At 35.0% G+C, this 24,153-nt stretch overlaps 1 protein-coding gene across 2 annotated transcripts in view; it reads left to right on the top strand.

The window, feature by feature from the left end:
- The window catches only part of CDIN1 (CDAN1 interacting nuclease 1), a 123,854-nt gene that overhangs the window by 8,358 nt on the left and 91,343 nt on the right, over nucleotides 1–24,153 (top strand). The window contains exons 2-4 of one of the 2 annotated variants that reach the window (XM_036384368.2): nucleotides 18,293–18,338; nucleotides 19,194–19,258; nucleotides 22,429–22,489. In XM_036384368.2, coding sequence (XP_036240261.1) covers nucleotides 18,293–18,338; nucleotides 19,194–19,258; nucleotides 22,429–22,489 — 172 coding nt within the window. The remainder of the gene's footprint in view (nucleotides 1–18,292; nucleotides 18,339–19,193; nucleotides 19,259–22,428; nucleotides 22,490–24,153) is intronic. The other variant, XM_036384369.2, reaches the window with a different exon arrangement.

Below are 24,153 nucleotides of genomic sequence, written 5' to 3'. Positions count from 1 at the left end.
AGGAATTTATACAAACCACTTAGAAGCCAATCCTATATCCTTTGAAGATTTGATGGTGAAATGCAATGATTGGAGGGGGTCTTTTAAAGCAGATGTGGAAATTAGTTCCCTATAATTTGAAAATGCATTCTGAATCTGCTGGAGCTGTGTGTTAAGTGCTATTGTTTAATTCAGAAGAAAAGAAATAGAAAGAGAGAAAAAAAAAAACCAGAAAAAAATGCAGAGAAAGGAGAAAGCAACAGGAAGAAAATAGAAAAATAGAGACAAGAGGGAGAAGAGAAAAAATTCAAGAGAAAAAGAAATGAAATGGAGAAAAAAGAGAGAAAAGAAAACAGAAAAGGAGCAGAAGAAGATTAAAAAAGGGAAAGGAAAAGAAAAAAGAAAATCCTTTCATATGTCAAAGCTGGGAGAGTTGTCTTGGTCAACATGTACACTACTGTGTGGATTTGTGAGGTTTAATTTGGTTGTACTTTCTGACACTTCTTAAATTCCATGGATGTGATAATCAGTAGTAGGATAGGAAAATAAGTCTTGTGACACAGTCTTTTTCTATGTATTTCATTCTAAAGTAAGCTTGATGTCATCAGACAGACCAACAGATGTCTGTAGATTTAAGGGCAAGATTATGGTGGTTGTTAAGGGAGGATAAAGTGGAAGTTTTAACACTGACCATATGTGCTTTTTAATTGACTTGTGGATTTTAGGATACCATTATATTCATGTTACTTATATTTAAGGAATATTGTGATAGAAATGGTAATTCTTGATTGTATTTTAGAAACAGTTCCATGATGTATAATTCTTCTGAAGCCTGAAAACAAGTCTAGGCTCAAGTTTTACAAGCGTAGGCGATTTGCTGCATCAGAATGGAAAATATTTTATTCATGCATTGTTTTTTGGACAGTCATATTCTGGGCTATATTACAATGGCACGATAAATTGCTGAATACACTGTCTGCTGAATATGACCTCACCATGAAAAATTTGATGCATTAGAGTAGGAAAGGTTGGAATATATCAACCTTAGCTGACAAGGGACTTTGAATTTTGACCTAACACAGATGACCTTTGTGTGCAATAAAAGTGAGTTTAATCTCCAGGTCAAGGTTGAGGTGAACGGTAGGGCAATGTGGATTGGTTTGTACTGGCTATGTCTGGATCACACCTAGCAAGCAAAGAAATCCAAGGTCTTTGCACTTCAGAGTAACCAAATGCTTGTTTACCTAAACTCATATCTGTTATACCACATTTAAAAACTTGTGGTACTGTAGACAGCTAACTCCTCAGCAGCCGTGGACTATTTCATTTGAAGCTCAGTGTTTCAGGCATGAGGTATGTATATTCTGCTGCTATAGATCACTGAATAGGTAAATAAAATTTCCCCTCTAGCGCGTAGAAGAAAGACTGTTCACGATACTGCCTTACTATGAAGAGGGTGAAATGTAGAAGGTTTGTTTCTTTGACAGCTTGCCTGTCTTTTGAACACTGGAAGTTTATTCCTAAGTGTCTTATGCTTTAAAGAGGAATGCAATTAAGAGAGTTCTGATATGTTTCACTAGGCAAATACAAAGAAAACGGGTCCTTTTGAGCACTCCTTTGCTAGAAAAGGTATTTGATCAGAAAAGCTAAGTTACAAAATGGTTTGGGGATTGTCTAGGTTACATAATAAAGACATATGATGAATTGAAATAAAATATTGTCGCATTTATAGCAGTCACAAACAAAATTCATCTTTTTAACTGGCTCGTGTTCTAGGAGTGCTATTTCACTGATGTACCAAAGGTACATTTGCTGAATACTTTACACATTGAAGAGTGGTGGCAGTGGTGCTGTTGGAAGGAGAGAGTTCTCTTTAAATCAGCCAGGGAAAAAAAAAAGTTTGAGACTAATGGAAAGAACCTCTACTCCTTTAATAGAGCCTGCAAAATACATTCTCCAGGACTGATCAGCTCTGAAGGCTCTAGAGGTTTGATGATTGGAATGGCAGGAAATCACGCTTTCAGGACATAACGAATTGACTGGGCCATCCATCATTTGTTAGCATGCGCTGAAACACTGGGTTTGTGTGCAGAGGTCTGTGATTTAGTAAATACTTGGGAGATGAATAGAGCTTACACACAAGGGAAGATATTGCTGTCCTTCAGCAGCCTTAGACACAGATCCCTGCTGAGAAGGCCGTCTGACAGCAGCTCATCAGTAACTGGCCTGTCACAGTCAGTGATGCCCACCAGCCATCCCCGGTATATTAAATGCATTTTTAATATCTGCTTCAGTAGATTTAATGAAGAAAATTTAGTTTCCATACTCTGATCACTGCTTTCTCAAGTGTTTTAAAGCATTGAGCGAAGTACTTCCAAGAAAGGAGTTGTGCTGATAACAAGAGGAGTTCATTGAAAATCATAATGAAACAGGGGTGTTATTATCCAAATAGTTTCCTTAAATCAAAACAAAAATGTTTGGAAAAAGCAGTGATGATCTTAGAAACAATTGACCCTCCTGCAGAGGGACCTTATGCAGCAGGCTGTGCAGCAGCAGAGATACAGGGCTGGGAAAGGTGTTTGCACAGTGGTTCTATTTAGTGTGGCAGAGCTTGCCAAAAGGCAAAATTGCATTTCTTAGGCTCTTGTGTGTCAGTACCAGAATTGGACAGAATCATCATTCTGTCTGGGTTTCAGGGTCCAGAGAGAAGGGTGGCTGTGAATGGAGGAAATGGAATAGATAAAGTTTTTGATTGCTAGCATAGATTTGGTTTTGGTTTTGGCATTTTTGCAAGCGATACTTTTAGTGTAAATAATTGTAGCGTTACATGGTATTATATAAACTGATATAAGAAACAAAGAATAAGACACAATGGGAAATTAAACTGCTGTTTTTATAACTTGGCAGAGTCATTGAGAGTTATTCAATATTGACATTCTGTGTGTAAAGATTGTACGGAATTATATTTTAACTTCATGGCAAATGATAAGATCTTTTGCTGTCCATACATGTAGACAAACTTCATAGTTATTTGATTTTCCTTCCAACTTGCAGGGGAAGCTTCTGTTTACATAAAAGCAAATAAGTTGATTTTCATTTTGTAATGCGATTCAATGCTTCAAGACAGCAAGACAAACAACTTGATTTTGTTGCAAACATCTATTTGAAACATTGACTTCTTGAGCTTTTTCTCTCTCAGGAATCCATTCTGTGTTCACAGAAGAGAAAACAAGACCTGAATGAGACCTATAAATTTGATTCTTATGTATTAAATGCATATTATTATAAAAATTTAAGAAGTGTCCTAAATGCTTACATTTTTATAACACACAACATATTAAATAATACATTTTCTTGTTAGCATCTGTTTGCTGTCATTGTTAGCAGGACCTATGATTTATTACTTAAATTAATGACTACAACCATTTTGGTGCTGATAAATGCCCCTTATGGCTTATCACATCACTTTAAAAGCAGCATGTATGCTTCTACAAGAGTAATTTTTTAATTGTTCATTCTTTTAAGTTCCTGGTGAAAGTAACATCTTCATTTTCAGTGTGAAAGTTTCAGAAGCTTGAATTACACTCTCAACTGAGATATTGCTGAGGATTAATTTCTGTAAGAAAATGCAATACAGAAACTGATCCTAATAAAATTGTCTTCTAAGACAAGCCTGATAGAGTATTGTTACCAAGAAAAACCAACAACACTGATAGAGGAATGGAAAGATAATACCCTGAGTTCTTCTGATCAGGTGATGGTTAAAAGCTTTGTTCATGTTTTTGCTTGGCTAGTTGGTACCATACAAGTAGATATCAAGCGCCCATAGGCATGCTCTGTTACTAGTTTTCAGCTTGTATCTCATGAAGTCCTTGTTGTCCATGGACTTCAAATGAAGAATTCGAAGTAAATTAATTTCTTGTCAAAAGACTTAAATTTACCAAACAGGAAACTGTGCCTGTCATGGGAAAAACATTAAAATTTGTGAACAACTTAGGATAAAAACTTCTGTTTGTAAGCAACTAAAGCAATTTTTTACATATCTTACGTTTTATTTGGGTACAATCGTTTTTTTTAAATTCTTGTGTCCATAACATTTTGAGTAATGATAGTGATTTGAGTAGAAGATACTATCCCTTCTATTGCACACACCAGGATATCCAGTAGCCTGATTGATAGTGACAGTCTCATTGCTTTGTATCAGAGAATTGTTGAACTTGCTTTATCTTTTCATCTGAATAGAATGCTAAGTGTTGCTGTCTGTCCAAATGTAGAAAAAGAGCTTCAGATCAGGATGTAGTGCTGAAGAGGACTTTATTGTTTGGGTGATTGTCCTCTATTTGCATGTCTGTATTTATGCCTTCAAAGTCTTGGAAGCAGTTGATGGTCTAGTTTCCTATATACTTCCACAAACTTCATCGTGGAATAAAAATGTCCCAAGATAGCACGCATTCTTCTTTTCACAGAAAGTAAAATGTTGTCAAATATTCCTTTGAACAAGACACGTGTGATAGCAAAAGTATTCTCTTACGCAATGTAGCCTGTCTGAAACAGTTTCAAAGGCAACATAGAAGCTCTGACCAGGATGGAGGTAATACTCCTGTGACTGAATTACTATAAAGGGTCTTTTGGAGTTCCCTGTTGTTAATTGAGGACACAGACAACAATAAAGACATCACATTTCTCTGTTTCTATTTGTGGTTGGCTGGGAGATAACAGAACTTCTTATCAGTCTTCTGTTGTACCATCCAGTCCTTTATTGCATCTCTTCTGTGGAAAACAGATGCTCATTTGGAGACTACAACTTGTGGAGAGTACAGTAGGCAGAGAGTGAGTGTATGTTTCTATATATGAGATGGCTGTTGAACATTAGCCATTTACAGCATTAATATAAAATGCATGTGGTAAATGCAGCTCTCCTTCAGTTTTCAACACAGCTAAGCAATATGTCCTCCTAGACAAGTGCATTTTCTTAGGGTACACAAAATACAAAAACAGAAAAAAACCTTGAAAGCTAGATCTCTGGTTCTAACAGAGCTTAAAAATGAAGATCTGCTTTGATGAGTTGGCAGGTACTCCAGTAAGCCAAGTAAATTCCAATCCAAATGGAGTTCAATGAGCTTATTGCAGTGAGTGATCTAACACAAGAATATGTTTTCCTTTATTAGAAAATGTGTTATCCTGTTATTAGGAATAGGAGAATATAATTGTAAAGAGTAAGTTGGGCTACATTTTTTGTCTCATTTGTATTGTGTTCCTTTGACATCAGTGGTCTGAGAAAAAAAGGAAAATGATCCTTTATGGAATAAATGTATAGTTTCAGTCTAAATATTTTCCTAGCCATATTTGTCTGCTTCATATGTCATCTAAGTGCTGAGCATTTTTTTCCAAACAAATTCCATTGGTTGCCCAACAACTATGATTCACAAGCTTCCTGCTTACACTTTTTGTTTTAATTTGCTATTTAGACACAGACCTCGACAGTGACAGACGATCATTCTTACACATTGTTATTTTTTGTGGTTTCAAGGTTTCTGGATAGAGAATTTTGTCCATTTATCTGCAATAGATGCCCGTCATTTTAACATTTTAAATCACAGTAAGTTAAAGATAATATTCAAATGCTTCAGCTACTGTGTAGAAATGAATATATTTTTATGTACACAGATTTAGGGAGGTCAGCATGTATCACATATTACTTGTTTGTGTTAGTTGTTTGTTATTGTAAGCTCTTTAGTTTCTTTTTCAAGGATATCTCTCAGTGGAACTTTGCATTAGTGGATCAGGATGTTTACTGAAATAACTGGTTGAAATTATTAAAATATGCAGTGGAAAGCAGTGTGCTTAATTTAATGTGCCTCTGAATATTAAATGCAAGTAAAATGTTATATAGACACAAAGCCAATTGTTATGTTATAGTATATGAAGCAATAGCTGTGTAAACCCTAACCTCGTAATTTTGCAAGTTCTACTTTATCATGTAGCTGTAAAAGGCAATCAAAATAAATCATGGAAGATGAAGAAATATTTTCTAGGGCTTTCTGTATGCTTTCAGAAGTGGCGCTTGATCCATGAAATTTTAGTAAGCATATTAAATAATACAATATGATGTGCGACGTGTCAGGGCTGATAAATTATTTTGTATAGGACATTTATACAACATATGGTGAGCTGCTATGTGAACAGCTTAATGACTAAATTATGTTAATCTTTCTTGCCATATTTACTTTTCATTTAAGAAGAGGCATTTTTAAATTTTTATTTTACTTTTTTTATCATGTGCAGATATAAGAAAGGTGTAGGTCATCCCTGAGAAGCCGTGACAGTGATCCAAGGTTCCTCAGCTGTGCAGTGTACATAACACAGATGTTGGGAGAGTCATCTGTCAGCTATGCCTCTCCTATGGAGTTAAAGTTCTAGGGGGAAAAGAATTCGACACAGTGCTGTCACTGTTACATTTTCACAATAGAAGAGCATGCAAATAGTCAACCTCCTGCTTAGCAGTAGTGCCCTGTCTAATGTCTGTGCTGGTTAGAATAAAAAAATAGTGGGTGCATCTAGGGCTCATAGATCTGACAAAGGTCATGCTATGCTGGGCATTTGAATTGGAAATTGTCTGGACTTAGATTTTATAAAGCTCCCAGTGTTGTCGGGGAAAATTTCAGCAGGGTTTTGTCCCTAGAGAGGCCTCTTAGGCCCTTTTCTGTCCTATGAATGAATTTAGATGTGAGGGTTTCTCTTGCCTTAAAACTGTTAAGTTCATTTTGCATACATCCCTAGAGAGAAAAACTGGCAGATGCTTTTGTCTTGGAAGTGTTTAAAAGAAAACTGCAGAACAGGAACAAGGGAGAGAAGGGGCCCTGCGTGGAGTCCCAGAACATTTTGGAAATGGCCAATATGCAGTTTTCATCAGTACTAAGGCGGGGCGCAATATGGTGCCTGTAGCTCACTAGGGAATATGAATGTTGATTAAGCATACTCCCAGGCTTTGAAATCCTGAAAGCAGTGTCAGAATAATGGATGTTGAGCAAATGTCAAGCATTTGTTAATTTCGCTGTTATTTGGAGTTTATCTACCATGATCAATCAAATAAACTAGTGCTTCTCTGTTGTGGCATGTGTCATTGATATGGTGATTAGGTGGATAGAGAGGCCTTCTGCCTTTTTTTTTTTTTTTGTTAATCCAGGTAACAGATTACATATGAACAGCCATAACTTTAGGTTAAATATTTCTTTGCAGTTGGTTTAGTGGAAAGAGTTGCATTAACAAAATACTTTGGGGGTACAGAGAGACAAAAATATTTGCATATATGCTGTGATAAAAAATTACATTTGTACCATTTTTTCTACTTTTGGCTTTAAAATATTACTGTCATGATGAAGGAGAAATTGCTTCTAAAAAAAAGTTGATAGAGGGATCTTTTACTTGTCCTTAGAAAGATAAGTTTTAAAACAAAGTACTGATTTATGGCTTAGCTCCCTTCTTCACTCTAAATATTTTGGTTTCTAAAAACTAGAAAGTTGATCTCAACATCCTCTTACTGATGCCCTTTAGTTAAAAGTAGAGGTCTCTTTTATAAGAATATGAGCCCTCTTATAAGATATATCATGCATAATGTATATATGTAAGTTGTTAGTTACTAACGTGCAGACATGTAAACATTCCAGTTGAGAATATTTTGTTCTCTTTCTCAATTTTCACTATTTTCTGAAGTCCTAATTCTGTTAGGTTGCCACTCTTTGAAATTAGGTAACATATAAGGACCTGATATTTAAATGTGAAGAACAAGATTAAGATTTATCTGAAAGAAGAGAAGGCTCTGTGGCCTTTAGTTCTTTACTGTAAAATATTAAAACTTCAAAATATGAGAGGATAGGGTTGGATGTTTTATGTGAGGCATTTTTGAAAGCTGCCTAAAGGATATTATCAGTCAAATTTCAATGAATTCCAGTGAAGTTTATTTAACACTCTTCTCATAGACTTTTTTTTTATCTGTAGTACTTATGGACTTAATATAAAGACGGTAATGTATGTTTTTATTATGTTTTTGATAAGTCACAAAAATTTAAGAAGTGTCAGTGAGTCATGCCATACTACTTAATGCATGCTGAGGTAATCTTCAACTTATTTTAACAGAGAGCTAATGTTTTTGTTCTTCCTTGGCTTCACATTTATCAAAGCTGCTAGGCTTATTCTACCAAATTTGGTAGAAATTTTGGTGCTTAGTGAAGGTGTTCTGTATAGCCAATCTTATTGACTGTTTATATCAGATATTACTCTGTTCCATTAGTGTTCCATTAAATTCTGTTCCATGGAGTAAGAGTTCTGGAAAGCCAGCATTGGCACTGTGGGAAACAAAGCTTATTGTATATATTTTCAGGGCAATATAAGGAACACCAGAAAACTCCTCTAGAGAGGGGAGGAAGGGAAAGGAAAAGGAAAAGCCTGTTGATAGGAGTGGAAAGAGTAGAGAAGTTTTAGGATGCACTAATGTAATGTTGTGATCAGCTCTTGTGATGTTCCCTTCGTATTGCCTTCCAGTTTTAGGTAGGCAGCTTTTTTAAAAAGAGAATGCTGGAAGAACATTAGTAGAAAGAGATAGCTGGATTTCCTTCTTGAGCATTTCTGCAGTCTTTCCAAGGGGAAGTAATTAGTGGCATTAAATGACGTTATTCCCTCTATGGCATAATAAGCTATATCCCTGGGGCTGAAAGTAGGCTTTGTAAATATCTGCATGCATGGTACAACAAGTTAGATGTACAAAACAAAATACTGCACTGTTGGGTAGGTAGATGTTCTGGTTTAGGGCAAATTTGGGACGAAACTTTCAAAGAGGACCCTTTAGTAAGCAGATTCAAGTGGCCCCTTCCCCAACTGGTTCAGGAAAAGACAAGAATTATTATATTTTTTTTTCTTTATTTTTTTGTTCAATAATTACAAATAACTTAAAAGTTGTAATTTTTTTTAATCATAAACACTGTTTAGGGCTCTAAAATCTCAAGGAAACTAGCTATAAATGGATTAATCTCTTGCCTTGAGTCTGCATCATAACCAAAATGGGAAATTACTAAAAACTCACTTCTATATCATCTGTGTTTGCTTCTTGAAATTTTATCCTGAATATATTTTAGATTATATCCTGAATGGGGAGCATCAATAAGATCCTAACTTGTTTAAGGAATTAACAGTTTTGATTGGATAACTGGAAGTTTTTTTGACTTAAGATGTTCACTTTTTACCCTGGAGAAACCTATGCAACAGTGTGTGTGCTTGACATGTGATGCATGCAAATGCTAAATACAGTAGCAGCATGAGGCAAGTGTCATTAACAGTAATTTATGTAATGAAAGCCACCTGGCTGTCTTTGTAATTAATTGCTTCTAAATAGTAAATTTTAAATGTAGTTTATCGTTTTCTAAATCTGATTATATATTTTTAGGAGCAAATTGTTTACGGGTATTTAGGGATTTATTTAGTGCTGAACTATGCTTTTTACATGCAGGCTAATTTTTTAATACAAAATGAACAAGCTAATTAGCTCTGAATTACCATTCATTCATAAAAATAGTTTTCTAAACTGAAACACCCAACTTATACAGGACAATATAGTTTTGTTGAAAAAAAAAAGGCTATAAAGTAGAATTATTTTCCCCATTGTCCACAGTAAATAAATTTGGGGTTGAAGTCTGAAAAACTTACCTTAACTGATCTATTTCTTTTCCTGGGCATAAGAGGAAGTAGCTCAATAGGCTAATCCAAACAAAATGAGGGAATGAACATGAAATAAATATTTTTAAAATTACCTTCCGGTAATCGTCTACTGAGTATATTTTCAATGTGGGGACCTTGGCCCTATCAGTAGGGTAGATAAGAAAGGAGAAGGATAAACTGGTTTGAACTGTATCTTCTTCACCTTAACTGCTTGTTGGGGTCCTTTGCTCTTGCACCCTAGGAACATCCTTCTTTGCACAACCAACATCAGCTAAAGAACTACTTTAGTGTATTTTTGTCTAATGGTTCAATATTTAGATTGGGCTACTAAGATAAAGATGGCAGACTTGCAAACATGTTTCTGGTACAGTCTTAACTGAAGTGTATTGAAGTAAAGTGTGGATGATGTACACTTGAGTGCATATGTTGACAGATGTTTTTCCTTTTTCCTCAGTCTCTGGTATGCTGCTGTATGCCTCTGCTTTCTTTCCTGGAGATGCAGAAACTTTTCTTCTTGCTAAGTAACATGCTAAGCTTTAACTAAGTAGTTGAAATGAACAACATAGCAAATCATCTACTTTTGCTAGTCTCAAGCGTTGGGGAACTTTTTTTTTAATATTCTCAAAAAATTTAATGGCAGAATTAAAAGCAGAATTCTTGAGAATACCAGGAAACGGAGATGTGGTGGACAATCACTGAGATTATCAAGGTGTATGTGGAGACAAACCCTCTTTGACTCCTATCAGTTTCTTATGTCAGTGGTTTCCCTGATTAGATGGTTAAAGATGGGTTCTGCTATCTGTAAGGTGAGGACTTTCAATAGTCAATGAAGCCTGATGTCAGAATATTTGGGAGTTTTAATTTCACATTTCAGCACTTTTTCTTAAGCCCTATTGTGAATATATATTGTTCTGTATTACATCTAAAAGTATTTTTCAGTTTGAAAATGTGACCTTACAAAATAGTTTTATATTTTAATGGCAGAGACATTAGTGAAATAATATTTATTTATAGAGGTCTCTCTGTGGGTTTGGCATTGGAATAGGTTCCAAACATTCATGCAATAAGCATTGTTTAATTCTGCAATGAAATTATATCAGAACAGTATCTTAGGCAAATTACTGTCCATTTTCACTACTTGCTTACTAAGATTATAAAGCTGAAAAAGTAGTTTCTTTTCATATGGACCTGCTACTCTTCCACTGCTGTGATTGCTGGGTTTTTTTAACATGTTATTTATTTAACATGTTATTTATTTAACATGTTATTTATTTATCTACTGTTAAAGCATAATGCTGTTTTTCTCAACCATATATATGTGAATGGAAAACCAGCATTTTTGTTTGTCTCTTTTCAGGTTGGGAGATTGATCATAATACTTTGCAATCATTTGAATATGGAGTATTTTTAGTTACGCTTACATTTTTGCTATTGGAAATCAGATTTTTAGGTGTGGATGAAAGAAGGTGTAATTTATCTCTGCAAAGAGCTAGCATTATTTTGGGATCATTGCCTATATTGGTTATTTGTACTTACCTCTGCAATTTATTTTTTTCACATCTGATACAGATTGTTCATAGTCTGCATTTGTTTTAAAATATATTGGTTGTTACAAGAGACACCAAAAAATTAGGTGTCTACAGGAAGAATTGGTGCTCTGTTCTTAAAGGAACTTCTAAGTCTTCCTAAATGAAAAATCAAACAGTATCTAATACTGGCAATTTTCCTCTGTCTGCTGCTAGAACTTATTGGCCAACTAGGTCAGACATTATTAAAGTTCAAGTGGCCCAGTGGGAAAAGTAATGGCCTTATGCTACTATGAATTTTAAATGCTGCCATTTCTATGTGTTGCACCATCATCTGTTCTCGCACATCACTAAATTGTATAGAAGTTGGGGGACCAACCAGTGTCAAGGTCATAGAAGTGATGACTCTTCTCAAGTTGCCTAGGCTGGGCTTTGTCATACAGTTATACTCATAACCCTGGCTGTAGGCAGCTAAGTTGTACGCACATGCCTGAATTTAATCTTTTTATTATCATTGAATAGTAAAGCCTGTAAGGCAGGACATCTTTCTCCTCAAAATCTTTACTTCGTATTTTATTTTTGATCCTGCCAAAGTTATGAAATTGACTTTGAGGCAAAGGCAATTTTTAGGGATCTATTTAGGTCTTTTGAGTTGAGCTGTTGTACAGCTTACTGAACTGGATATCAGAGAATTTTAAAATTGATTAATGTTATTGTTCTTCCAATGAGCTTGAATTTCATCTGGATTTTAAATGTAATTGTATTAAGTCTGAAATGAGGATATCATCACATACTTCTTGTCGTATATGTATGTATATCTACTCACACACAGCATAACAATAACAACAGTAACGACAACAGCAACAACAGCAACAACAACGACAACAACAACGACAACAACAGCAACAACATAATAATAATAATAATAAATTGTAATGGGAGTATTTCCTCTACAGAAGTGTATTGACTTGATAGTTTCCAAAGGAGTAGCTACCAATAATGCTTCATTGTATGGAAGGCTTCCTATGCAGAAATAATAAAACTGGTTTTGTATTCCAGATTTGAACTGATGTAGCTGGAAAGCTGGAAAATTAGAGGATGGCCACTTTATAGAAGCTAGCATTTTGCAACTAAAGACTTAGATACTTCTATATTACTTAGTAACTCTAATTCAAACTCACCTATTGATTTAAAAGTATATAGTCACACACATGTATGTAGACAAGTATATTGATTTAACTTAAATTGGTAATTCACTGATTTCTGATAAATCATTGGTAGATTTGTGAATTATAAAAGTACAAATATGTACAGAGACAGTACTCCGCTTTTTGAGAATTTTCATTCTGAGAAATGACCACAATCATACTAAACTATAAGAAAAATTGTTGTACTCGAGGCTACAGTGAAGAAAGATTAAAGCTGTAACTATTGCAGAGGTCAAGGTGCCTCCTTTGTTCCATGCTCTTCAGGCATATAAGCCTAACAAGCTCTGGGTAGGCCTTTGGTATTCCTGAGCCTTCCTGGATTCTCTTGTGGAATCATTCAGACTGCTAAGAAGCCTTTTTGTTGTCTGGACAATCCTGACATGTGGAAGAAATTGTGAGAATCCACAAGTTGTCACCTCCCCTCAGGTGGGAAGTTGACCATCAGAGTGGCACTGGGTCATTTACAGGGGTAACTGTGGTGCTTGCTGCCCACATCCTGCAGTTCTGGGAAGCCACTGAGGCTGTATGCCTCTGTGCATGTTATGCATTTGAAACAATGCTGCTCGATCTATTTGAAATCCATTACTGACAGACTTTTTACAAAATAGGGTGGACTGGTTAGCATGTGATAAGCAGTATAAACATAGCTTCCTTTAGGAGTCCCTGTTCCAAATCATTTGCAGTATGGAAGATGAGAATTTGGCTGCTTGGATTTCTTTCATGTCTTTAATAATGTAACAGGAAAAATATGTTTTTGACATGTGCTCTGAAACTTCAGGATAGATGTAAGGAGAATTCCCCTTTCACCACTAGCCTTGTAAAATTTTGGATTTATATCTCTTTCCTCACTTAGATTTTAAACCTGGCATGGCAGCGCCACACAGTTCTAGCCCTGTTACGTTATTTTAATGCTCAATATTGTACCAGTAAAAGTATTTTTAAACTTACTATACATGGAAAGGGGAAGTTCTTTTCCAGTTAAAAAAAATGAGACTCTGGCTATCTACTTTAGAACTTTAGAACTTTCATATAACGAAAGATATGAGTAGGACTGCATACTCACTAGAGACTGTGGAAGAAATTTTTTTCCTCTTAGTGAATTCCTGCTATAGCTTAGTGGCACTGTATGTTCTTCAGAGTGAAGGTTTGACACTGCAGCTTTGGGATTTCTCATGTACCAGCTTCTGAATGTTGGAAACACAGCTCCTGCCCCTTCACTTGGTTATTTAACCAATATATTTATCGTTTTAATAAAGCGGAATATTCAATTTTGCAAAAAGGAAACAATGAAGCTATATATTTTGTTTATATATAACATATTTGTGTCATGGACTATGCTTTCCTCCTTCTTGTCTTCACTTGTGTGAAATCTCTCTAGATACTCTTCCTTTGTTCTATGATAAAATGCATTAAATGTAAAACTGATTTTTACTTTTTCTACTTTAGGCAACAACTGTGGAGTTAAAAGTGAGGGAGAGGAAATTCATTCTAAAATATGAAACATGAAATGAGTGGAATCTTGGTTTGCACCTACAACTCCATGTTTTCAGTAATCTCAGAAAATATAGTAAAAGCTGTAAGTTTCATCTTAACTGTAAAGAAATAATGATTTGCAAGGGCTGATAATATAATGTTTGCATAACATTTGCTATGCTTGGATTTTCTCCTTGTGAGGCTGAAGTAGCAAATATTAAGCTGGACAGCACTCCAAATCTTGGTTGCATCTGCAATTCTGTTTTGTTGAGGTGATGATCTGATACAATTAAATTGCTTTCATTGTTACTAGCTGTTTCTTAGCCAAAATTTTGTATCTACTTTAGCTACAAAGCAGTAAACCGCTTATATGAAGTAGTAACTTACCTGTTACTACTTTATATATGAGCACTCATTGCAAACCAGAACATTTCTGAAACACTCTCCAGGGATTATAGCATTCCTTGTCTTCAAATTCTGAGATTCATTAGAAGAGAATGGTCTGAATTTCATTCTTATGTAGTAATTGACCAAAAGACATATTCTTTTCCCAGCACCAAACTTGCAGTTTTCTTTCTAGCTTAACTAAGTTCTTAGAGATCATTTCTCTTATCCTTTTTTCTGGACTGTCTTGGGCATCCCATTCTAAATGTTGGATTTGTGTATTAGAAATAACTTTAATAACTGTAATACTGGGTTTTTTTATGGCAAGCAAATTTTTATATCTTTATATCACTTGTAACCTAGAACTTACACTTCATTTTATAAAATAAAAGTAATTTTATTTTTTAAAAATTGTCATTTTTAGCCAAATTTAGATTTCAGTTTTCTGCTTAAATCCACTTACATATTGACTAGAGCATGAAATACATCAAGCATTCAGATGGAAGTATGCCACTGGCATCAACATGGAGTAGCAAAAGGTAAATTGGCGTCATGGATGCCAGTATGCAAGTAAAAGAGGATGTCTAAAGAGCAAGGCTGAATGCATTGAACAGGGCTCTGGGAGTTAGATTCATTACTGTCTGGAATTGCAGAAGAAAATGTTTCTATGAAAGTTGTCACTACAGAACTTAAGAGAAAAATTTGCTTATTTCCCTGGACAATATACTTAGTTCTACAAGAGGGATAACAGGTTAGATTATTAAATGTTTAAATGAGGTAGTACTCAGAATTATGACTTCTGGGTTTTTGTTTGTTTCAGAAAATCAGCAATTATGTACCTTGGCTCTACAGTTGTTTCTCAACAAAAGTATCTGCTTGTCACAAATATCTATATTCCTAGTCTTCAAGTAAGCCATGAGGCTTACTATATAGTTTATTCCATGAAAGGCAATAGCGCAGTACTCAAATGTTATTTTGAATAAAAAACCACTTTGAGTGTTACGTTTGTTTTCCTGGATAGCTCAGCAATAAATGCATTTGTCTGCTCATTTGTTGCTTTGAAATCTTATATAGAAGTATTAGAGGGTGGATGGAGTCTTGGGAATGTAGCTGCTCCTCTAGAAGTAATGATAACTTCTATTGTAACTATTCCTGCTGTCATATCAGCAGTTGTGATTGTGCTGTTTTGCTATTCAAATTCATGTTCATGACTTCTCTTCCCTCTCCAAGTACATAGTAGTGTCTTTTTCAGTGTTTTCTGAAACCATGATGTTTCAGTTTTCACTCAATAGGATCTTGCAATAGATGCTCCATCTGTGTTTTGAGGAGCTACTTCATTTTGCCAGGAAGTTGTCTCAATGAAATTGTAGCAAGGAAACACTGAGTGGCAGATGAGTGGTTTTAGTGTTTAAGACAGGAACGATGTTAACCGAAAAAACATGGAAGCAGCCATGTGAAGATATAAATCCACTTCTTCTGGAGAAGAGGAAAGATCATTGAGTAGTAAGACATGTAAGTATTTGAATGGTGTTATTGATATAATTCTCTTTGCCCCAGTGATAAAGTTGCTGTACTGCAATCCAGTATATATCAAATTTGCACTGTTATTTGAATGATTTTTTTCAGTATTCATGCTATGTCCTAAATTATCTGAACAGTTGGAAAGACTGTTCCATAGGAGAGGAGTGTTGAACTAAATTGAAGTAGGTCAAAATCCAAGGACACCAAAGAGACAAATAAAATGGACAAGAATAAGAGAAACATTTAATTTTGAGAAGACCTTGAAGATCATCAAGGTCATTAACCCAGCATTTCCAAGTCTGCCATTAAAGGTGGAGTGTAAAGGGAGGGAGGGATAATGGTCTTAGGGTTTTTTTATATGTCATTGTCAGTGTATAATAGGATAATGGTAGTATAAGTACGGTTAACATGCAAGGAATAGACTAAAACCACAAAAATTGCTATGTCAGTGGAGGAGAACTCAAACCAGAGATCTAGTCAAATGCTGTCCTGATCTGTTCTGGGATTTTTCCCACATCTATCTCTAAATTCAGTTCTACCATTATGACCATGTAAATCTACAAGGTAATAATAGTTATGTGGTGAGCCGTTAGTAGGCCATATGTATTGAACTTATTTATAGCCTGCAGGTTTGTTTTGTTTTTTTTTTTAAACATCTTGAAATATCTTAGCTTTCTGTATGTGTATAGCCTGTGTAAGTATATAATCTTAACTTCATACCTTTGTTCAACTTCTAGTGATTACATATGCAGGTTGCAGATTGTCATAATTTGATTATGCACCTTTTGGAGAGGCTTTGTGGTATGCAACTCCTGGCCTCTGTGTCATATGTATATTTAAATAAATATTTATTATTTAAATGCTATTTACTTTATGTGAATAGAAACTTTATAAAAAATTAAATTATTTAATGTATTGGGTTGTTTTTTTCTGTAATCCATTAATTTAATAAATCTATATATTAGTCAGTTTCTGTTGCTGTCATTTTTCTACAGTTTTAACATCAGTCTCAGTTAGTACTCAGGGTGAATAGTCCCATGTGTAAAATACCAAAGATCAAGGCTCAGCTTACTGCTGTCACACAGATGTTGTGTTGGGCTGACAAGCCCAAAATACAGAGTTATGGCAAAAAGCCTGGAAGCACAGCTATGGATAAGACATACTTGTAGGTTCTTTATACAGCACTGCATTAATCTAATCACTTTGTTCCTGATTCTTCAGCTGCTTGGTTTAGAGGTAACTTTATACTATACTGCATATACATACTGTCTGTTTAACTCTGCTCCAACCATTTAGTTGTTTTGTGCTTCAGTGTTCCCTTTTGAAAGCAAGAGTAGGACTTGCTTATTTTAAATTAGTGTTTCTGAAGTGTGACAGTTGGAAGGAGAAGGATCATTTATGTATGCAGAGAATATGTGCTTTTAATGTAATTATGATATGATACAGGTGTTAAATTCACATATAAGAAATCTGACAGAAGAGTGAGACTTAGACATTGTGGAATCTTTGAACTACCTATGCTGTGCCATAGTAGGTAAGTTCATGGAAGGAAAAAATGTTAATTATTCATAATGCTTTGCTGTACCATAAAACTCGATTTATTGAGACTATAATTTGTTCAAGTTGCATGTAGTAGAAAAATATATCAGGAGTAATTAGTAGTATTCAGGATGTGATGAGGTAGATATATCCACAGAGGACAATTGAAAACAGTAACGGTGTGGTATTGATTGCCTTTCAGAGGAAAAAAAATCTTGTCTCTTTTCTAAATGTTAACAATTCAGAGAGAAAAATTCCCACTTGGGAAGAATGCTTTCCAGGTTGCTTCATTGCCAGGTGTTTGACATTGAGTGGAGCCTTAGATGAATGAAGCTTATGGCAGCTTTTGGAAATGACCGACTCCGGGGAATCTTGGCTTCCTGCTGTGAAAGTTTCCATTTTCAAAGCACATCAGTTTCAGTGGGAATGTTCCACTGGTCCCATATGCTACTTCTGACAGAGGGGGAAGTTTTTAACCTGAATATGAGACAGCTACTGAAGAAGTTCCCTTGCTGCTAACAAAATGAATTTCAATATGTTGCCAGCAAACAAGCAGTGTATTCCCAACTGCTGATGAAATTTAACTCCATCCATTTTTCATGGAAATTTTGCTTTAATTTTGCTTTAATTTCCTTTTTGTCCCTGTCACCTTTTAGCTCCACTACTTTCTCCTAGTAGGACTTTTGGGTTCTGAAGTTGAATCACCCAAACAATATGCTAGTTTGATTTGAAACTCTTGCTATATTTTCCTCCCCTCCCTCATACGCTCTCTCCTTGACCTAGCAGCAGGAAGCCTTTGTCTGAGGTGTTCATCTGGAACAACTTTTCCACACTTGTTTTCATGTTCTGTTAGATTACAGGGCAGCAGGCCTACCTTTGAAGCTCCCTTCTCTTTTGTTTCTTTGCAGTGCACTCCAGTAATTAACTTTGTCCTTCTTTTATTTGTTCCAGTCAATCGCAGTCCACTCTGCTGAGCATCTTCTCCCAGGAGTACCAGGTTAGAAGTTTTCTCCTTTGTGAGGGTTGACAGGTGCCTAATTGAATGATGAATGTCCCTTTATTTCTTTGTAATTGAACTGCCAGCTTTCTGATTGGTTTGGAGGATGTTCCTTTTTCCACATCAAGCACCGCCTGAGTCTCAGTGGATGGCTGCCAAGCCTACCCATCCATCTGTCTAATAACATCTAGCCTTTGCTTATTTGGTGGACCTGTAATAAATTATGCTAAACCATTATTATTCTGACAATAATAATTTCCCTGTGTTGCGTGGTTCCATGTGCTAAATGTTTGCTGACTTGCACTGTCAGTGCTGCTTTCCATTGCTGACAGAGATGATGATAAATGACCATTGCCGGAGTGGCAGAAGGCAAGAGAGGCAGAAAATGGAGTCATTTATCATGAGATGACAGGTGTCAGTCAAGTGGCAAGTCTCTATGGAATTACTTTTTGTAGTTTTTCAAATAAGTTGTTTTTAAGCAATGTTCTTCCTGGTTAAAAATGCCAATTGAATTGTAAAACTAGAGTGCACCAGACTTAGATGGAATTGAATTGAGGGAAAATTAATACAAAGGTTGAAAGAGAGAACAAGTTTTTCTTTGCCCTCAGCAGCCTTCGGTAAACTTATTTAGATTCAATTGTTGTGACCTTACTGGCTTTTACATATGGTACATTGCAGTACACTCTGAAGACGTTCAATTCAATAGGTAGATTGAATGTCATTTCTGTATGGAATCTAAAAGCATGGTTCACATCTATCAAACTGTAGCCAAGGATCGCGTGTTTGTGTAGTCATGATTCCTGTGTTTTGATCTATGACACCTTTGTAAAAGTCCTCGTTTTTTCATTTTTCTAGAAACAAATCAAAAGAACACATGCCAAGCATCACACTGCTGAAGCTATCGAAACTTACTACCAAAGGTATGACCTCCCCACCCCAGTTAAGACTCTCATCATAGATACTGATTTTTACAGCAGTTGTGAGTAAATTAGCTTATGAAGCTAATTTTATATAACAATAAATTAAGAATTTGGGAATACAGAATGGTTCACCTAAAAATGTTTCTCACTGGAAATATAGAAATTTTTCAGGATTTGGTCATTCTGATTAAGAAAGAGTTTACTTCCCTGGCTCTAAGTTTGGATAAGAAAATATTTTTCCCAATGTATATGATGGCATTAATTATGTATTGCCTATAGTTTGTAATTTTTAGGATTTCTGTGTCAAGACTGATTTTGATGACTTCCTTACAGCAAGAGAGCTTGTTCTGTTACAGTTGCTTGTTTAAAACAACATTTGTGTTACATTACAAAAAGTTACATATTCATGTATTGCCAGTTAAAGCACTAATTTTTAGATCACTCCTGTTTTATCAACAGAAGTGTCAGAAATAGTTTTTAAGGGAGGATGAAAACCTTTATGTCATTTTACAATTGTTTGCATCTTAAGCTGATAAACTGTGCTTGCTACACCTTGTAGTTTTTCTGTTAGTTCCATAGGCTTTACTAAAAATATTCCAGTGACATAATTGGAGCATAGTGATAACAGGTAAAGATATGCAATTAAAATATTACTTTGTAGACTGACATATCTGAAGAGCATGCATGGCAAGTGAATTCATACTTGTGATGTATGATATTCATGCTTAATACTAATCTGTATGAATCAAGAAAATAAACAAAGAGCCTTCATTTGTAAACAATTAAATGTGCTTCTGCCAGAGTCATGTATTTAAAACTTAACCACAGCCTGATTATATTATACACTAGTTGAGAATATCTAGTGTGAAGTGTACTAGTTTGGGTGTTTGATTTTGGTTTTTTAGTAGTCGTATTGTTTTGTAAAATTTGTACTGGATCACGTCACACTTTTCCTAGGGTTAATTGTTGTTTAGGAAGAATATTGGCTTAAAATTTTGTTGTGCTAATAACATGCATATACAGTACTACTTTTAATTATTTTTCACTAGCAGTTTCAGTGAAGTGGCCTGTGGTAATTGTAACTGCTGCATAAGTAACCCTTTCCTTAGAGTATGTGTAAATCACTAGGTTCCAGCCTGAAACTTCAGCCTGAAACATGGGACAAGGTTTTGCTTTATGCAAAGCAGTAGTTGTATTGGTGTCAGTAGGGTTGTAGGTATGATTAAGTTTGTCTCACATCAGGTAGGAGGATTTGGTCTCCTGTCTTCTTCTGTAGTCTGAAGTATGATAGCAGTACATAACTAATGCATTATGTATGAAGCTGTGTGGTAGTGGTAGGGAAAATCATTCTTTATGCTGTTTCTGAGTATGTCATTTTGCAAGTGTATTAACATGGCTGAGTAAAATGCACATGTTTTAAAATCAGAGATGTTCTGGTCAATAGCTAAAAACCTCATTTCAGTCCTGTTTTAATAGATTTACTGTGCAGTATGTTTAGGAGTCTACAGAAGCAGACAACTTGAGATAGAAGCCACTTTGAAATACTTCAGGCATAAATATGACAAACAAGTCTTCTCCTCTGCTCTTCTGTAGCATCCACTTTACTGCTGTAAACCCCAGACTGGGTGCTATACTCCTTAGTATTTCTGCTGACATACAAGCAGATAATTGTGCTGTCATTGCTTTCTTAGGTCAGAAGCTACCAGGTTTTGAAGGTAGAGATTTCCAGTGGTCCCTGTTAGGAGCAAGTAAAATAGCTGAGTAGAATAGTTTCTTCTACTTGGCTGAGACTTACTAGTCTGAAACTTAGGCAAGCACAAAGTACAAGAAGGATCAGCAGGTTTTCAGAACTGTATTGCCATCAGCATGTGAGACCTGTTAGTCTATAACGGAGTTGCCAGAAGCATTAGAAATATATGGCAGAAATTTACTTCATTCTCACTGTGGCTGTTCGATCATCTAGATGCACGTTTGAGAACTTTAATCTCAAGTACATTTTCCTGGTTGTGTATTTTGTGTATGATATTTCATTTTCTTCTGTTATAAATTTACAATGTTTAAACATGTTTTGTGGATTTTTTTAATATGGAACTGAAATAATTTACACCAAAAAGCTTTTTAAATTTCCCTGATTCATTAAGCTTCAGAATAACTTGCAAGCAAAAAGCCTTCTATCAAATCTTATGTGAAGCGGTTTTATAAAGGTGTGCTACCCATTCCACAGAAAGGTAAAATGATAAAGAATTTTAATGTCTGTAACTAATGAGCAGAAGAGTGTCGTCTGATGGATAGATAATGATAGAGCTGGAAAGGCTGTGGCCTTCTAATGATGTCAGTAATGATGTGCTATGTGAATACAGATAGGATAAACGAGCAAGTTCAAATGTTGGTAACTATTGTTCCTTTCCACATGGCTACAAAGCACAAAGTGGCTTCCAATATCATAGCTCCTTCCCATCAGCTTCGGAACACAGGTTTCAGGTTTTATTGAAACGTAAATATCAAGCAGTGAAAGTAACAGAAGTGAAGAGAGCAACATTGTGTGAATTGATGGTCAGAAACATCATTCTGTAATACCCTCAACAAGAAACATTAAGCCTTTGCCACTGATAGGATGACTTTCTATCAACCTTTATTGAATCCTAAATATTTCTTGTTTTCTTTGTAGAATATAAATTGTTAGACTGATTTCACTAAAGTAAGCCTTTAGTATTTAAATTACTGCCCAATTGATGAAATCTGGAATAAATTTGAGAGTTTATGTTTTTGTATGTAGTAGTGGGTAAGATATACACTGCACCTTCATAGTTGAAGGTCTGGAACCAAAAATCTTTACTGTGAATAATAGAAGTTTATTTGTCTGTGATACATCTTTAAGTAGTACAGATATAATTTATTTGTGTGTCATTAAGCCACATTTTTTAAAATTTCTTGATATATTCAGTTTTTTACCAGTGTCTTCATTGAGATGGATATATTTTGCAGATTAATAGAATAGGAGACAACCCTGGAGAGTTAGTGATTGCTTAAAATACTTCTTAAAAGATTTCACATTAAATATCTGTAATGGGGTATTTTCCCCCAAATGAAAAAGATTCACAAGGGATGCTGACATGTATAAACTGGCCTTTTCTTGCCACTGCAAAATTACCTGGCTTTGTCTTGTCTAGGTATGTGAATGGGGTGATGAAAAATGCCACTGCCCCAGTATTACTGGACCTGGCCAATGAGGTAATCATCTTTCTTTTTTCTTTAATCTTCCAGTGTAAAACCTGAGGGGCATATCTATAGTGACTTTAGTGAGAAATGTAATTAAGCTAAAAAAATGGTTTCAAGGCACATTAGACATTTAAAATGGTTCCCCAGTCTGTTAGTACTTAAAATAATTAGACAAAAAGCCACATTTATTAATAAATCAGTTCATGTAATTAGTCTTTTAACTTCAAGGCAAATGTGTAGGATACCCTGAATTTGTATTTTGCTGAAAATTTCCAACAGACTGCAGGTCTTTATTGCATAAACTTGCTAAAAATTCTCAAATTGATTAAATGGAGTTGTATCATTTTGATTCCTTGCCTTTAATAACAAAACCCATCTAAGTTATTACTATTTCTTAGTAATAGGAAGGCTTAAAATGGATAATTTTCCTGAGTCCATTTATTTCTGTTCATACGGATTAGAGGATGGCTGATGAAAACTGCTTAAGATAAAGCACTTAAGCAGAATAATTTTTTCAGTATATGAAAAGTTCTGTACAGATGCCATTAAAGTCTTGACAAATTTATTGATGCTGTTTATTAATTAGAATATGAATTTACCTTGTTATACAAGGTGTTATTTGTATTGAAAACTGCTATCTTAGCATTACATTAAAGAATAGGTAAAAAGTTTGAACAAGTGGCAAGGAGTTTCCTAGAAAAAAAGAAATTTATGAAATACCTGTGTTTTAAACTCTAAAGTATTTATTTACTGTAATAGTAACAGTACAATAGCTGATACTCCCTGGAACTGCTTATGCAATCTTCCAAGGGATAGAATGAAATATATGCTGTTTTGTGTTGCATTTTAATAGAAAATGTAAGAAGGAAGTAGAAAATGAGTGTTTGCATTAAAAATGATATGGCACTGTGAACATTAAGTGTAGCAATAGCAGCAAGTTCTACATGTTGCGTTAGAAAAAAAGAATGGTTTTTCTCTCATGTACATTGCTGCAGCCAGCAAATGAGTGATTACCTATCAATTACTGGAAGGTTTTAATGGTCTGTGAAGTGTCTGTGTAACCTGATCGTACAGTTAGCATAGAATCAAGAATTTATTTTGTTTTAGTGGTAATGTGTAGCTTCTTACCATCTCTGGAAAAGACAAATCGTGAAGTACCGAGAATAGAATGTACTTTACATAAATAAGTACAATCTTACTAAGAATTTAGGTAAACATCCCAATGGATGATATATTGCACCCATATTATATGGGAACTGTCATAAAAATATTTCAAGCACAGAGTAATATATCTGTTACTGGTTCTTTGTATATTTTTCGCATTGATTTAGAGATGATGCATATAATTTCTGACTCCAGTGAGCATGTCTTTGTTTATATTTCACTAATGCATTTTTGCAATTCAGATCAAAGATATCTGCAGTTCAGAAATAAATAAAAATTAAGTCTAAGAGAAAGGGGAGATACATAAAAAACTTATTTGTTTCTGGTTTTGTAGTAGCAGGTATATCAGAAAGGCAATGCATTTTGTGACTGCCACCCAATGCATTAGGGAAACGTGGCAATAACCAGCACCAGATTACTGCTTCCAAACAATCAAGCTGCCATTTTTATATGATAGTTAATATTTAAATGACATACTCTTGCATCTGCTGACAATTGATGTAATGGTAATA

This window comes from Molothrus ater, chromosome 6, assembly GCF_012460135.2.
Source record: "Molothrus ater isolate BHLD 08-10-18 breed brown headed cowbird chromosome 6, BPBGC_Mater_1.1, whole genome shotgun sequence".
Classification (NCBI taxonomy): Eukaryota; Metazoa; Chordata; class Aves; order Passeriformes; family Icteridae; genus Molothrus; species Molothrus ater.
The sequence above is the reverse complement of the archived record's forward strand: the minus strand, read 5'-3'. Positions and strand labels throughout refer to the sequence as shown.